Source organism: Amphiura filiformis, chromosome 10 (genome assembly GCF_039555335.1).
Source record: "Amphiura filiformis chromosome 10, Afil_fr2py, whole genome shotgun sequence".
In the NCBI taxonomy this organism is placed as follows: Eukaryota; Metazoa; Echinodermata; class Ophiuroidea; order Amphilepidida; family Amphiuridae; genus Amphiura; species Amphiura filiformis.
The window spans coordinates 18479777-18495492 of record NC_092637.1 but is presented as its reverse complement, the minus strand read 5'-3'; the positions used below and the strand labels follow the sequence as shown (position 1 = coordinate 18495492).

General features: G+C 41.6%; 1 protein-coding gene across 2 annotated transcripts in view; it reads right to left on the bottom strand.

The window, feature by feature from the left end:
• Window positions 1-265: 265 nt before the first annotated feature.
• Window positions 266-15716, bottom strand: part of LOC140162600 (antiviral innate immune response receptor RIG-I-like) — a 35546-nt gene continuing 20095 nt past the window's right edge. For both annotated transcript variants that reach the window (XM_072185865.1, XM_072185864.1), the window contains exons 11-12: window positions 14741-14904; window positions 266-945 (exon numbers count right to left, since the gene is read on the bottom strand). In XM_072185865.1, the coding sequence (XP_072041966.1) occupies window positions 499-945; window positions 14741-14904 (611 nt within the window). In that variant the 3' untranslated portion in view covers window positions 266-498. The remainder of the gene's footprint in view (window positions 946-14740; window positions 14905-15716) is intronic.

Here is a 15716-nt window from a genome sequence, read left to right as displayed (position 1 = left end):
TAACTCCAGAATCACATGACCTACAAAAGTATATCTGTGATATTTGCATTCTTCTACAAACTCGCTATGAAATGATCAATGCTGTTCTTGCCATAAGCTCACTACCATTCGCAAGATGCTGTGAACTACCAAATCGCAATAGTTTAAAATAGTTGCTAACCTTGAATATATAATAACTCAAAATCTATGCATCGCATCCAATTTTCAAATTGAAATATCAAAAAGAAACCCAGTTTTGTGTCCCTTTGAATCAAAAGGATGATAGCGTTATTCGATATATTGGTTATCTTTATTCAAAGGGTCACCATGACAACAAATTCTGGACAAATGAGCAATCAAAATGTGCGGAACAGAACTGGGTTTTGTTTTGCTATTTCAATAATTATTTTAAAATGCATATAGATTTTGAGATATATATCGTGGTGTGTTTACTTAACCTTATTTGAAATGGACAGAGATATGCTCCTGTTGTCTATTCACTCTATTTATATACTCAATTCATATCATTATTTTATACATCGTAATCTTCAATCTGAAACCAGGCTTCATTCCATTTTTCAATCGCCTCCGATTTCCTCTGGCGCCTACCAAGAAAAAATGCTTCGGCTGGATCAGTGGCAACTCTCTATCTTGAAAATTCGCAGCAAGTATACCCCAATGGGATGAGCACTGCGCACAGACAATACGCTTCGTCACTGTTACACCACCATCGAGAGTTTTAGGTCGCTCATGTTCCTTGGTTTCGAAACGCGAAGTGAACGATTCATCAACAACTACTCGATGTTTGCCACTGATGCAACGTATGTCGTCACTGTAGCAAGCGAACGTGTTGCATATCAAGCAACTGAATTTGACTCGTTCTTTAATACGTTGTTCCTGCTTGGAAGCTTCATACCTACGTTTCTCTTCGCGGTCGTGATGATCTGTCTTTTGCAGTTGCAGAATCTGAAACAGTATGTTTGAACCAGGGAATTAAAACAATGACAATAACAATTAACAACTAGAAGGCTATATATTTGTACACAAATACGGCTATACCCGCATGTTATCGGTGTACCCAAACTTACAGTCCTTATTTGCTGAGGACTTAAAATAAAGAAATTGTAAAAAGTCGCCCGATTGGGCAGAAAATGTGTAAAAAGTGAAAGTCCAAGTCATAAGCTTTAATTGAATGTAGGTTGCACTGTCGTAGCACTTAAAATAAAGAAATTGTAAAAAGTCCCCTCCCAGGGGAGCCGTCTCCCTTACTCTCCATAGGTTGCTGTTGTCAGTCTCTCTTACTCACAGTGAGGCTATGCAATGTAATTGGGGGGGGGGGGAACTATTCCAGAGGGAGTACATGTAAATTAAATGGAACAGCAATTTCAAAGGGAGTATGTAAATTAAACGGAACATCCTTTTTGGGGGCCATTTCAGAGGGAGCATGTAAATTAAATGGAACAGCCAATGGGTATGTAATTTAACTGGAACAGCCTTAACGCTTCACGCTGGTATTTCCAATTATGATATAATACGATCTGTCTGTTTAGTCCTACGTGTGTGTGGTGGATGGGTGTGTGGGTGTTAGTAACAATATAATTCTCAGGTGCTATCTGTGTACAAATTCTGAGCCCGGAAGCTGCTTTCTTTGATGAGAAACGGCCCGCCCTTTGTTTTAACATTTGGGGCCTTGGGGCCCATAATATTTGACTTATGAGGCCCATGTACATAATTATGTTGAAGTATAATTCTCTAGTGCTATCAGTAGACTCAAGCTGGCCACTGTAGCTACTTTATTTACTGAGTAACGGCCGGCCCTATGTTTTAGCTTTTGGGGCCCTGGGGCCAATATTATGTGATATATGGGGCTCATATGTACATATAACAATGTAATTCTCAGGTGCGATCGGTGTACAAACTCTGAGCCATAAAGCTGCTTTATATGATGAGAAACGGCCGGCCCTTTGTTTTAACATTTGGGGCCCTGGGGCCCAATATATATGACTTATGGGGCTCATGTACATATGTTGAAGTATGATTTTCAAGTGCTATCAGTAGACTCAAGCTGGGCATTGTAGCTGCTTTATTTACTGAGTAACGGCCGGCCCTATGTTTTAGCGTTTGGGGCCCTGGGGCCCATATTATGTGATATACGGGGGTTATATATACATAGGACAATATAATACTAAAGACCTATCTGTGTACCAAATCTGAACCCTGTAGCTACTTTATTTGCTGAGAAACGGCCGACCCTTTGTTTTAACATTTGGGCCTCTGGGGCCCCCAGCCTTGTACATCTGGGGCCAAAATGGGCAAAAGGCACATCTACAACTTAGGGCCCATACATATGCCACATATGAGCCATAGTGATCTTGTACTTTTAGAGCTAGGCTTGCCAATCTGTTGCACCATATTTTAACATTTGGGCCCCTAGGGCCCATAATATATAACATATGGGGCTCTTGTATATTTGTAAATATAGAGTATCCCTAGGGCTATCAGTGTACCAACTCAGGGCCCTGAGGCTGCTTCATTTGATGAGAAATGGCGTGCTTTGTATTTTCACATTTGGGCCCCTGGGCCCGTGACCGTTGACCTCTGGGGCCAAGATGGGCAAAAGGCACTTCTACGGGATAGGGCCCATAAGTGTACCACATATGGGCCCTGTGGCCCTTGTAGTTTTAGCGCTAGCCTTGACAGAATGATGTGTTTGATAGGAGAAGGAGGAGGAGGAAGAGAAGGAGGAAGAGGAGGAGGAGAAGGAGAAGGAGAAGAAACTAGAAGGCTATATATTTGTACACAAATACGGCTATACGCGCATGTTATGGGTGTACCCAAACTTACAGTCCTTATTTGCTGAGGACTTAAAATAAAGAAATTGTAAAAAGTCACCCAATTGGGCAGAAAATGTGTAAAAAGTGAAAGTCCACGTCACAAGCTTTAATTGAATGTAGGTTGCACTGTCGTAGCACTTAAGGCCAGAGTAATGGAAGACACATTCGTCCACGACCGAATTTGAGATTTTTTGATATTTATCAACACTAAGATGTATTCTTTCACTTGAAACTGATAAAATACAACTTGCTAATATTTATTCGTATTTTCGCTTGATTTATTTCACTCTTTTCAACTCTAAAAAGTCACATGGCTGAAGACAGCTTAGTAAATTGGCGGGAAATAATCTGAGTCAGAAATGCGTGAATGCGGAATATTGATATTACGCGCGCGATTCGCGTCGCGTGACGCGGCGCAACTCTGCGCGTATGTCAAACGCAGTCAAGGCGCATTCGGTATGTTGTTAACGCCAGCAAATGTGGTGTAAACAAAACAAAAATTTGCAGTCAAAATGCCACTTAGATTTTTTAATTATTTTGAATTTTGGCGCACTGAAAGCAGAGATTATAGATTCATTGGTGCAAAAAGATGCATATTTAGACCATGCACCAGATACAGCTTTTACAAGTGTGAAAGTCTTACCGTTTTAAAATTTAAGGACGTTTTGTGCATAATTTTGACATTTTTTTACTAAAACGTCGATTTCTCAGAGTTCACTTTTGACAATATTGCGCGATTTTTGTGACAAGATAACTCGAAAAATATGCAAGCAAAGGGTAAACTTTTTGCACTATCCTTTAGAGTACATCAAAGTCTAGGGAAGTTTTTTCATTTTTTAAAAATATTTGTTTTAAACAAAAATATACACCATTATGTGCAATTTTTAGCTTAATAGAGTGACAAAATGGCTTTTTTCACATGTTTTTTTCAATATTTCGAAAAAAGAGACGAATTTCAAAAAAATAAAAAACCTTCCCTAATTTCATGTCTCTTCTTCATGAAAAGCTAACTGAATTTTTTTTTTTACTCCGAACGGATTTTTTCTAAGTTGTCACAAAAAAATTGGGGTAAAAAAGTGAATTTTTGTTCTTTTTTCAAAAACTTGAGATTTTTGAACAAATCTGACGTCACCATGGGATTCCTTGACTCATTTCCTTTCCAAAATGTATAGTTTTATATACTTTGGACATACAATTCAGAAATAATGAAGCTCGAAAAGGTCCATGTTCTCTCCCATTACTCTGCCCTTAAAATAAAGAAATTGTAAAATGTCCTCCCAGGGGAGTCGTCTCTCTTACTCTCCATAGGTTGCTGTTGTCAGTATATGATTAGGGGGAAACTATTCCAGAGGGAGTATGTAAATTAAATGGAACAGCCATTTCAGAGGGCGTATGTAAATTAAACGGAACAGCCAATGGGTATGTAATTTAACTGGAACAGCCTTAACGCTTCACGCTGGTATTTCCAATTATGATATAATACGATCTGTCTGTTTAGTCCTACGTGTGTGGGGTGGATGGGTGTTAATAACAATATAATTCTTAGGTGCTATCTGTGTACAAATTCTGAGCCCGGAAGCTGCTTTCTTTGATGAGAAACGGCCCGCCATTTCTTTTAAAATTTGGGGCCCTGGGACCCATAATATTTTACATATGAGGGCCATGTACATAATTATGTTGAAGTATAATTCTCTAGTGCTATCAGTAGACTCAAGCTGGCCACTGTAGCTACTTTATTTACTGAGTAACGCCCGGCCCTATGTTTTAGCGTTTGGGACCCTGGGGCCAATATTATGTGATATATGGGGCTCATATGTACATATAACAATGTAATTCTCAGGTGCAATCTGTGTACAAACTCTGAGCCATAAAGCTGGTTTATATGATGAGAAACGGCCGGCCCTTTGTTTTAACATTTGGGGCCCTGGGGCCCAATATATATGATTTATGGGGCTCATGTACATATGTTGAAGTATGATTCTCAAGTGCTATCAGTAGACTCAAGCTGGGCATTGTAGCTGCTTTATTTACTGAGTAACGGTCGGCCCTATGTTTTAGCGTTTGGGGCCCTGGGGCCCATATTATGTGACATATGTGGGGTTATATATACATATGACAATATAATACTAAAGAAATATCTGTGTACCAAATCTGAACCCTGTAGCTACTTTATTTGCTGAGAAACGGCCGGCCCTTTGTTTTAACATTTGGGCCCCTGGGGCCCCCAGCCTTGTACATCTGGGGCCAAAATGGGCAAAAGGCACATCTACAACTTAGGGCCCATACATATGCCACATATGAGCCCTAGTGATCTTGTACTTTTAGAGCTAGGCTTGTCAATCTGTTGCACCATATTTTAACATTTGGGCCCCTGGGGCCCATAATATATAACATATGGGGCTCTTGTATATTTGTAAATATAGAGTACCCCTAGGGCTATCAGTGTACCAACTCAGGGCCCTGAGGCTGCTTCATTTGATGAGAAATGGCGTGCTTTGTATTTTCACATTTGGGCCCCTGGGGCCCGTGACCTTTGACCTCTGGGGCCAAGATGGGCAAAAGGCACTTCTACGGGGTAGGGCCCCAGGGCCCTTGTAGTTTTAGCGCTAGCCTTGACAGAATGATGTGTTTGATGGGAGGAGAAGATGGAGAAGGAGAAGAAACCACAGGATGGCAATATACCCGTCCATGCTTCGCATGCGGGTATAAATGCGGGTATAACTAGAAGGCTATATATTTGTACACAAATACGGCTATACCCGCATGTTGTCGGTGTACCCAAACTTACAGTCCTTATTTGCTGAGGACTTAAAGAAATTGTAAAAAGTCGCCCAATTGGGCAGAAAATATGTAAGAAGTGAAAGTCCAAGTCACAAGCTTTAATTGAATGTAGGTTGCACAGTCGTAGCACTTAAAATAAAGAAATTGTAAAAAGTCCCCTCCCAGGGGAGCTGTCTCTCTTACTCTCCATAGGTTGCTGTTGTCAATATCTCTTACTCACAGTGAGGTTATGGAATATGATTAGGGGGAAACTATTCCAGAGGGAGTATCATCGAGTATGTAAAGTAAATGGAACAGCCATTTCAGAGGGAGTATGTAAATTATACGGAACAGCCTTTTTTGGGGCCATTTCAGAGGGAGTATGTAAATTAAATGGAACAGCCAATGAGTATGTAATCTAACTGGAACAGCCTTAACGCTTCACGCTGGTATTTCCAATTATGATATAATACGATATGTCTGTTTAGTCCTACGTGTGTGGGGTGGATGGGTGTATGGGTGTTAGTAACAATATAATTCTCAGGTGCTATCTGTGTACATATTCTGAGCCCGGAAGCTGCTTTCTTTGATGAGAAACGGCCCGCCCTTTCTTTTAACATTTGGGGCCCTGGGGCTCATAATATTTGACTTATGAGGCCCATGTACATAATTATGTTGAAGTATAATTCTCTAGCGCTATCAGTAGACTCAAGCTGGCCACTGTAGCTACATTATTTACTGAGTAACGGCCGGCCCTATGTTTTAGCGTTTGGGGCCTGGGGCCAATATTATGTGATATATGGGGCTCATATGTACATATAACAATGTAATTCTCAGGTGCAATCTGTGTACAAACTCTGAGCCATAAAGCTGCTTTATATGATGAGAAACAGCCGGCCCTTTGTTTTAACATTTGGGGCCCTGGGGCCCAATATATATGACTTATGGGGCTCATGTACATATGTTAAAGTATGATTCGCAAGTGCTATCAGTAGACTCAAGCTGGGCATTGTAGCTGCTTTATTTACTGAGTAACGGCCGGCCCTATGTTTTAGCGTTTGGGGCCCTGGGGCCCATATTATGTGACATATGGGGTTCATATATACATATGACAATATAATACTAAAAGACCTATCTGTGTACCAAATCTGAACCCTGTAGCTACTTTATTTGCTGAGAAACGGCCGGCCCTTTGTTTTAACATTAGGGCCCTGGGGCCCCAGCCTTGTACATCTGGGGCCAAAATGAGCAAAAGGCACATCTACAACTTAGGGCCCATACATATGCCACATATGAGCCCTAGTGATCTTGTACTTTTAGAGCTAGGCTTGTCAATCTGTTGCACCATATTTTAACATTTGGGCCCCTGGGGCCCATAATATATAACATATGAGGTTCTTGTATATTTGTAAATATAGAGTACCCCTAGGGATATCAGTGTCCCAACTCAGGGCCCTGAGGCTGCTTCATTTGATGAGAAATGGCGTGCTTTGTATTTTCACATTTGGGCCCCTGGGGCCCGTGACCTTTGACCTCTGGGGCCAAAATGGGCAAAAGGCACTTCTACGGGGTAGGGCCCATAAGTGTACCACATATGGACCCCAGGGCCTTTGTAGTTTTAGCGCTAGCCTTGACAGAATGATGTGTTTGATGGAGGAGAAGGAGGAGGAAAAGGAGGAGGAGGAGAAGAATCCACAGGATAACAATATACCCGTCCATGCTTCGCATGCGGGTATAACCACAGGATGGCAATATACCCGTCCATGCTTCGCATGCGGGTATAACAACAATCAACAGCAACGTCAATATCAAACAAAGCACAAAACAAGCGGAGATACTAAACAGAAAAACGAATTTAGGCTAAAATGGAATCAGCAAGAAACAAAAACGAACGAACGTAAGACAAGACTAGAAGGCTATATATTTGTACACAAATACGGCTATACCCGCATGTTATCGGTGTACCCAAACTTACAGTCCTTATTTGCTGAGGACTTAAAATAAAGAAATTGTAAAAAGTCGCCCAATTGGGCAGAAAATGTGTAAAAAGTGAAAGTCCAAGTCACAAGCTTTAATTGAATGTAGGTTGCACTGCCGTAGCACTTAAAATAAAGAAATTGTAAAAAGTCCCCTCCCAGGGGAGTCGTCTCTCTTACTCTCCATTGGGTGCTGTTGTCAGTCTCTCTTACTCACAGTGAGGCTATGCAATATGATTAGGGGAAACTATTCCAGAGGGAGTATGTAAAGCGTTGAACACACCAAATCGAGAGAGCGTCGGGAAATTAAACGGAACAGCTTTTTTGGGGCCATTTCAGAGGGAGTATGTAAATTAAATGGAACAGCCAATGGGTAATAGGCTCTCTTATTCACAGTGAGGCTATGCAATATGATTAGGGGAAAACTATTCCAGAGGGAGTATGTAAATTAAATGGAACAGCCATTTCAGAGGGAGTATGTAAATTAAACGGAACAGCCTATTTGGGGCCATTAGAGAGGGAGTATGTAAATTAAATGGAACAGCCAATGCGTATGTAATTTAACTGGAACAGCCTTAACGCTTCACGCTGGTATTTCCAATTATGATATAATACGATCTGTCTGTTTAGTCCTATGTGTGGGGTGGATGGGTGTGTGGGTGTTAGTAACAATATAATTCTCAGGTGCTATCTATGTACAAATTCTGAGCCCGGAAACTGCTTTCTTTGATGAGAAACGGCCTGCCCTTTGCCCTGGGGCCCATAATATTTGACTTATGAGGCCCATGTACATAATTATGTTGAAGTATAATTCTATAATAATAAGTGCTATCAGTAGACTCAAGCTGGGCACTGTAGCTGCTTTATTTACTGAGTAACGGCCGGCCCTATGTTTTAGCGTTTGGGGCCCTGGGCCCATATTATGTGACATATGGGGCTCATATGTACATATAACTATATAATTCTCAGGTGCAATCTGTGTACAAACTCTGAGCCCTGAAGCTGCTTTATTTGATGAGAAACGGCCGGCCCTTTGTTTTAACATTTGGGGCCCTGGGCCCATAATATTTGACTTATGGGGCTCATGTACATATGTTGAAGTATAATTCTCAAGTACTATCAGAAAACTCAAGCTGGGCATTGTAGCTGGTTTATTTACTGAGTAACGGCCGGCCCTATGTTTTAGCTTTTGGGGCCCTGGGGCCCATATTATGTGACATATGGGGGTTATATATATATATGACGATATAATACTAAAGACCTATCTGTGTACCAAATACGAACCCTGTAGCTGCTTTATTTGCTGAGAAACGGCCGGCCCTTTGTATTAACATTTAGGCCCCTGGGGCCCCTAGCCTTGTACATATGGGGCCAAAATGGGCAAAAGGCACATCTACAACTTAGGGCCCATACATATGCCACATATGAGCCCTAGTCATCTTATACTTATAGAGCTAGGCTTGTCAATCCGTTGCACCATATTTTAACATTTGGGCCCCTGGGGCCCATAATATATAACATATGGGGCTCTTGTATATTTGTAAATATAGAGTACCCCTAGGGCTATCAGTGTACCAACTCAGGGCCCTGAGGCTGCTTCATTTGATGAGAAACGGCGTGCTTTGTATTTTCACATTTGGGCCCCTGGGGCCCGTGACCTTTGACCTCTGGGGCCAAGATGGGCAAAAGGCACTTCTACGGGGTAGGGCCCATAAGTGTACCACATATGGGACCTGGGGCCCTTGTAGTTTTAGCGCTAGCCTTGACAGAATGTTGTGTTTGATGGGAGAAGGAGGAGGAGGAGAAGAAACTAGAAGGCTATATATTTGTACACAAATACAGCTATACCCGCATGTACCCAAACTTACAGTCCTTATTTGCTGAGGACTTAAAATAAAAAAATTGTAAAAAGTCGCCCAATTGGGCAGAAAATATGTAAGAAGTGAAAGTCCAAGTCACAAGCTATAATTGAATGTAGGTTGCACTGGCGTAGCCCTTAAAATAAAGAAATTGTAAAAAGTCCCCTCACAGGGAGTCGTCTCTCTTATTCTCCATAGGGTGCTGTTGTCAGTCTCTCTTACTCACAGTGAGGCTATGCAATATGACTCAGGGCAAACTATTCCAGAGGGAGCATGTATATTAAATGGAACAGCCATTTCAGAGAGAGTATGTTAATTATACGGAACAGCCTTTTGGGGGGCCATTTCAGAGGGAGTATGTAAATTAAATGGAACAGCCAATGGGTATGTAATTTAACTGGAACAGCCTTAACGCTTCACGCTGGTATTTCCAATTATGATAATACGATCTGTCTGTTTAGTCCTACGTGTGTGGGGTGGATGGGTGTGTGGGTGTTAGTAACAATATACTTCTCAGGTGCTATCTGTGTACATATTCTGAGCCCGGAAGCTGCTTTCTTTGATGAGAAACGGCCGGCCCTTTGTTTTAACATTTGGGGCCCAATATATATGACTTATGGGGCTCATGTACATATGTTAAAGTATGATTCTCAAGTGCTATCAGTAGACTCAAGCTGGGCATTGTAGCTGCTTTATTTACTGAGTAACGGCCGGCCCTATGTTTTAGCGTTTGGGGCCCTGGGGCCCATATTATGTGACATATGGGGATTATATATACATACGACAATATAATACTAAAGACCTATCTGTGTACCAAATCTGAACCCTGTAGCTGCTTTATTTACTGAGTAATGGCTGGCCCTATGTTTTAGCATTTGGGCCCTGGGGCCCATATTATGTGCTATATGGGGCTCATATGTACATATAACAATGTAATTCTCAGGTGCAATCTGTGTACAAACTCTGAGTCCTAAAGCTGCTTTAATTGATGAGAAACGGCCGGCCCTTTGTTTTAACATGTGGGGCCCTGGGGCCCATATTTTTTTACTTATGAGGCTCATGTACATATGTTGAAGTATAATTCTCAAGTGCTATCAGTAAACTCAAGCTGGGCATTGTAGCTGCTTTATTTACTGAGTAACGGCCGGCCCTATGTTTTAGCGTTTGGGGCCTTGGGGCCCATATTATGTGACATATGGGGGTTATACATACATTTGACAATATAATACTAAAGACCTACCTGTGTACCAAATCTGAACCCTGTAGCTACTTTATTTGCTGAGAAACGGCCGGCCCTTTGTTTTAACATTTTGGCCCCTGGGGCCCCTAGCCTTGTAAATCTGGGGCCAAAACGGGCAAAAGGCACATCTACAACTTAGGGCCAATACATATGCCATGTATGAGCCCTAGTGATCTTGTACTTTTAGAGCTAGGCTTGTCAATCTGTTGCACCATATTGTAACATTTGGGCCCCTGGGGCCCATAATATATAACATATGGGGCTCTTGTATATTTGTAAATATAGAGTGCCCCTAGGGCTATCAGTGTACCAACTGAGGGCCCTGAGGCTGCTTCATTTGATGAGAAACGGCGTGCTTTGTATTTTCACATTTGGGCCCCTGGGGCCGTGACCTTTGACCTCTGGGGCCAAGATGGGCAAAAGGCACTTCTACATGGGGTAGGGCCCATAAGTGTACCACATATGGGCCCCAGGGCCTTTGTAGTTTTAGCGCTAGCCTTGACAGAATGAGGTGTTTGATGGAGAAGGAGAAGGAGAAGAAGGAGAAGAAACCAAACTAGAAGGCTATATATTTGTACACAAATACGGCTATACCCGCATGTTATCGGTGTACCCAGACTTACAGTCCTTATTTGCTGAGGCCTTAAAATAAAGAAATTGTATGTGTAAAAAGTGAAAGTCCAAGTCACAAGCTTTAATTGAATGTAGGTTGCACTGTCGTAGCACTTAAAATAAATATATTGTAAAAAGTTCCCTCCCAGGGGAGTCGTCCCTCTTATTCTCCATAGGGTGCTGTTGTCAGTCTCTCTTACTCACAGTGAGGCTATGCAATATGATTCAGGGGAAACTATTCCAGAGGGAGTATGTAAATTAAACGGAACAGCCATTTCAGAGGGAGTATGTAAATTAAACGGAACAGCCTTTTTTGGGGCCATTTCAGAGGGAGTATGTAAATTAAATGGAACCGCCAATGGGTATGTAATTTAACTGGAACAGCCTTAACGCATCACGCTGGTATTTCCAATTATGATATCATACGATCTGTCTGTTTAGTCCTCCGTGTGTGGGGTGGATGGGTGTGTGGGTGTTAGTAACAATATAATTCTCAGGTGCTATCTGTGTACAAATTCTGAGCCCGGAAGCTGCCTTATTTGATGAGAAACGGCCCGCCCTTTGTTTTAACATTTGGGGCCCTGGGGCCCATAATATTGGACTTATCAGGCCCATGTACATAATTATGTTGAAGTATAATTTCCTAGTGCTATCAGTAGACTCAAGCTGGCCACTGTAGCTACTTTATTTACTGAGTAACGGCCGGCCCTATGTTTTAGCGTTTGGGGCCCTGGGGCCAATATTATGTGATATATGGGGCTCATATGTACATATAACAATGTAGTTCTCAGGTGCAAACTGTGTACCAACTCTGAGCCATAAAGCTGCTTTATATGATGAGAAACGGCCGGCCCTTTGTTTTAACATTTGGGGCCCTGGGGCCCAATATATATGACTTATGGGGCTCATGTACATATGTTGAAGTATGATTCTCAAGTACTATCAGTAGACTCAAGCTGGGCATTGTAGCTGCTTTATTTACTGAGTAACGACCGGCCCTATGTTTTAGCGTTTGGGGCCCTGGGACCCATATTATGTGACATATGGGGATTAAATATACATATGACAATATAATGCTAAAGACCTATCTGTGTACCAAATCTGAACCCTGTAGCTACTTTATTTGTTGAGAAATGGCCGGCCCTTTGTTTTAAAATTTGGGCCCCTGGGGCCCCCAGCCTTGTACATCTGGGGCCAAAATGGGCAAAAGGCACATCTACAACTTAGGGCCCATACATATGCCACATATGAGCCCTAGTGATCTTGTACTTTTAGAGCTAGGCTTGTCAATCTGTTGCACCATATTTTAACATTTGGGCCCCTGGGGCCCATAATATATATCATATGGGGCTATGTATATTTGTAAATATAGAGTACCCCTAGGGCTATCAGTGTACCAACTCAGGGCCCTGAGGCTGCTTCATTTGATGAGAAATGGCGTGCTTTGTATTTTCACATTTGGGCCCCAGGGGCCCGTGACCTTTGACCTCTGGGGCCAAGATGGGCAAAAGGCACTTCTACGGGGTAAGGCCCATAAGTGTACCACATATGGGCCCCAGGGCCTTTGTAGTTTTAGCGCTAGCCTTGACAGAATGATGTGTTTGATGGAGGAGGAAAAGGAGGAGAAGAAACCAAAGGATGGGAAGATACCCTGCATGCTATTGCATGCGGGTATAACTAGAAGGCTATATATTTGTACACAAATACGGCTATACCCGCATGTTATCGGTGTACCCAAACTTACAGTCCTTATTTGCTGAGAACTTAAAATAAAGAAATTGTAAAAAGTCACCCTATTGGGCAGAAAATGTGTAAAAAGTGAAAGTCACAAGCTTTAATTGAATGTAGGTTGCACTGTCGTAGCACTTAAAATAAAGAAATTGTAAAAAGTCCCCTCCCAGGGGAGTCGTCTCTCTTACTCTCCATAGGTTGCTGTTGTCAGTCTCTCTTACTCACAGTGAGGCTATGCAATATGATTCAGGGGGAAACTATTCCAGAGGGAGTATGTAAATTAAATGGAACAGCCATTTCAGAGGGAGTATGTAAATTAAACGGAACAGCCTTTGGGGGGGGCATTTCAGAGGGAGTATGTAAATTAAATGGAACAGCCAATGGGTATGTAATTTAACTGGAACAGCCTTAACGCTTCCCGCTGGTATTTCCAATAATGTAGCTGCTTTATTTACTGCCGGCCCTGTTTTAGCGTTTTGGGCCCTGGACCCATATTATGTGACATATGGGGCTCATATGTACATATAACTACATAATTCTCAGGTGCAATCTGTGTACAAACTCTGAACCCTGAAGCTGCTTTATTTGATAAGAAACGGCCGGCCCTTTGTTTTAACATTTGGGGCCCTGGGGCCAATAATATTTGACTTATGGGGCTCATGTACATATGTTGAAGTATAATTCTCAAGTACTATCAGAAAACTCAAGCTGGGCATTGTAGCTGCTTTATTTACTGAGTAACGGCCGGCCCTATGTTTTAGCTTTTGGGGCCCTGGGGCCCATATTATGAGACATATGGGGGTTATATATACATATGACAATATAATACTAAAGACCTATCTATGTACCAAATCTGAACCCTGTAGCTACTTTATTTGCTGAGAAACGGTCGGCCCTTTGTTTTAACATTTAGGCCCCTGGGGCCCCTAGCCTTATACATATGGGGCCAAAATGGGCAAAAGGCACATCTACAACTTAGGGCCCATACATATGCCACATATGAGCCCTAGTCATCTTATACTTATAGAGCTAGGCTTGTCAATCTGTTGCACCATATTTTAACATTTGGGCCCCTGGGGCCCATAATATATAACATATGGGGCTCTTGTATATTTGTAAATATAGAGTGCCCCAAGGGCTATCAGTGTACCAACTCAGGGCCCTGAGGCTGCTTCATTTGATGAGAAACGGCGTGCTTTGTATTTTCACATTTGGGCCCCTGGGGCCCGTGACCTTTGACCTCTGGGGCCAAGATGGGCAAAAGGCACTTCTACGGGGTAGGGCCCATAAGTGTACCACATATGGGCCCCAGGGCCTTTGTAGTTTTAGCGCTAGCCTTGACAGAATGATGTGTTTGATGGAGAAGGAGAAGAAGAAGGAGAAGAAACCACAGGATAACAATATACCCGTCCATGCTTCGCATGCGGGTATAAGGATAACAATATACCCGTCCATGCTTCGCATGCGGGTATAACCATAGGATGGCAATATACCCGTCCATGCTTCGCATGCGGGTATAAAAACCAATGAAAGAATGAAACAGAGAGAAGCAAATTAAGAAATAAGTGTCAGTCTGAATGAAAAAAACAACAACTCCGGAATAACACGACTAAGAAAGGATAAAGGGAAGAAGGAAGGGAAGACGAAACACAGATATAAATGAACGAAATAATGTACAAGAAACAAAATACAAGGAAAAGACGAAAACGAAATATAGGTCAAACAGAAATGGATTAAAATTACTCTAACCTTTTTACGGACAGCTTGTGGGCTTTCATGCAAAAGTTTTTGGACCTTTTTTGTAGCATTCATCATGGTCTTCTCTCCAATGCGATTCATCATCTCTTTATCCCTTAGCTTGAGGCCTTCATCTACTACTAGGTAGTATACGCTATCTTTGGCACGGTTCCTGCCTGAAATGATTATACAGATGTGCGTTACATGCATCATACTTTTACTGAGATCCATACCACGGTAATCTTTCTGAAAAACTCAAACGTATAGGCCTATATCGCTTAAGAACATTTTTGGTTCTACAAAGAACTCCATTGGTTTTCCATGGGTTCTTTGGGGATCTAAGTTTAGCCAAGAAAATGGTTCTGTATAGAACCTTTTAAGGTTAAAAGCTTAACGAACCTTTAAGGATCCATTAAGAAAGAACCCTTAAAGGGAAAGAACCTTTAAAAGGTTCTAAGTAGAACAAAAAAGGTTTCTTAGCCAAGAAAATGATTTTAACCAAAAAGGGTTAACACCTTACCTTTCTTAACCCTTTGTGATGAGTCCCTGAATTAACTAATCAGAAAGTCCCTCGGCCTATTTAAATCTGTAAGGTTCTTTATAGAACTTTTTAAGGTCATTTATACAACTTAAACATTGCTTAAAGGTGAACCTCATTGAAAATAAAGTTATATATCAATGAAAAGCTTATGATGTCAGGATACTAGAAATTATTTTTTCCGATTTTTTGATGGCCAATAAAGCTGAAAAATTAAAAAATGAATGAATTTTTGGTCTTTTTAAGGCGCCCAAAAGCACCCAAATCAATCGTCTATGACCTTGTGTACCTTCGAAAACACGTAAACAAGACTTGCTTCCTGTACTTTGCAAGCTGCCCGGCAAGTCTGATTTTCACAATAAACATGATAAAGCTTGAAATTAGAGGAATCTTCAAGTTGCTGGTTCCTTCTATATATATTAGAAATAATAGAATTATTGTCAACACATA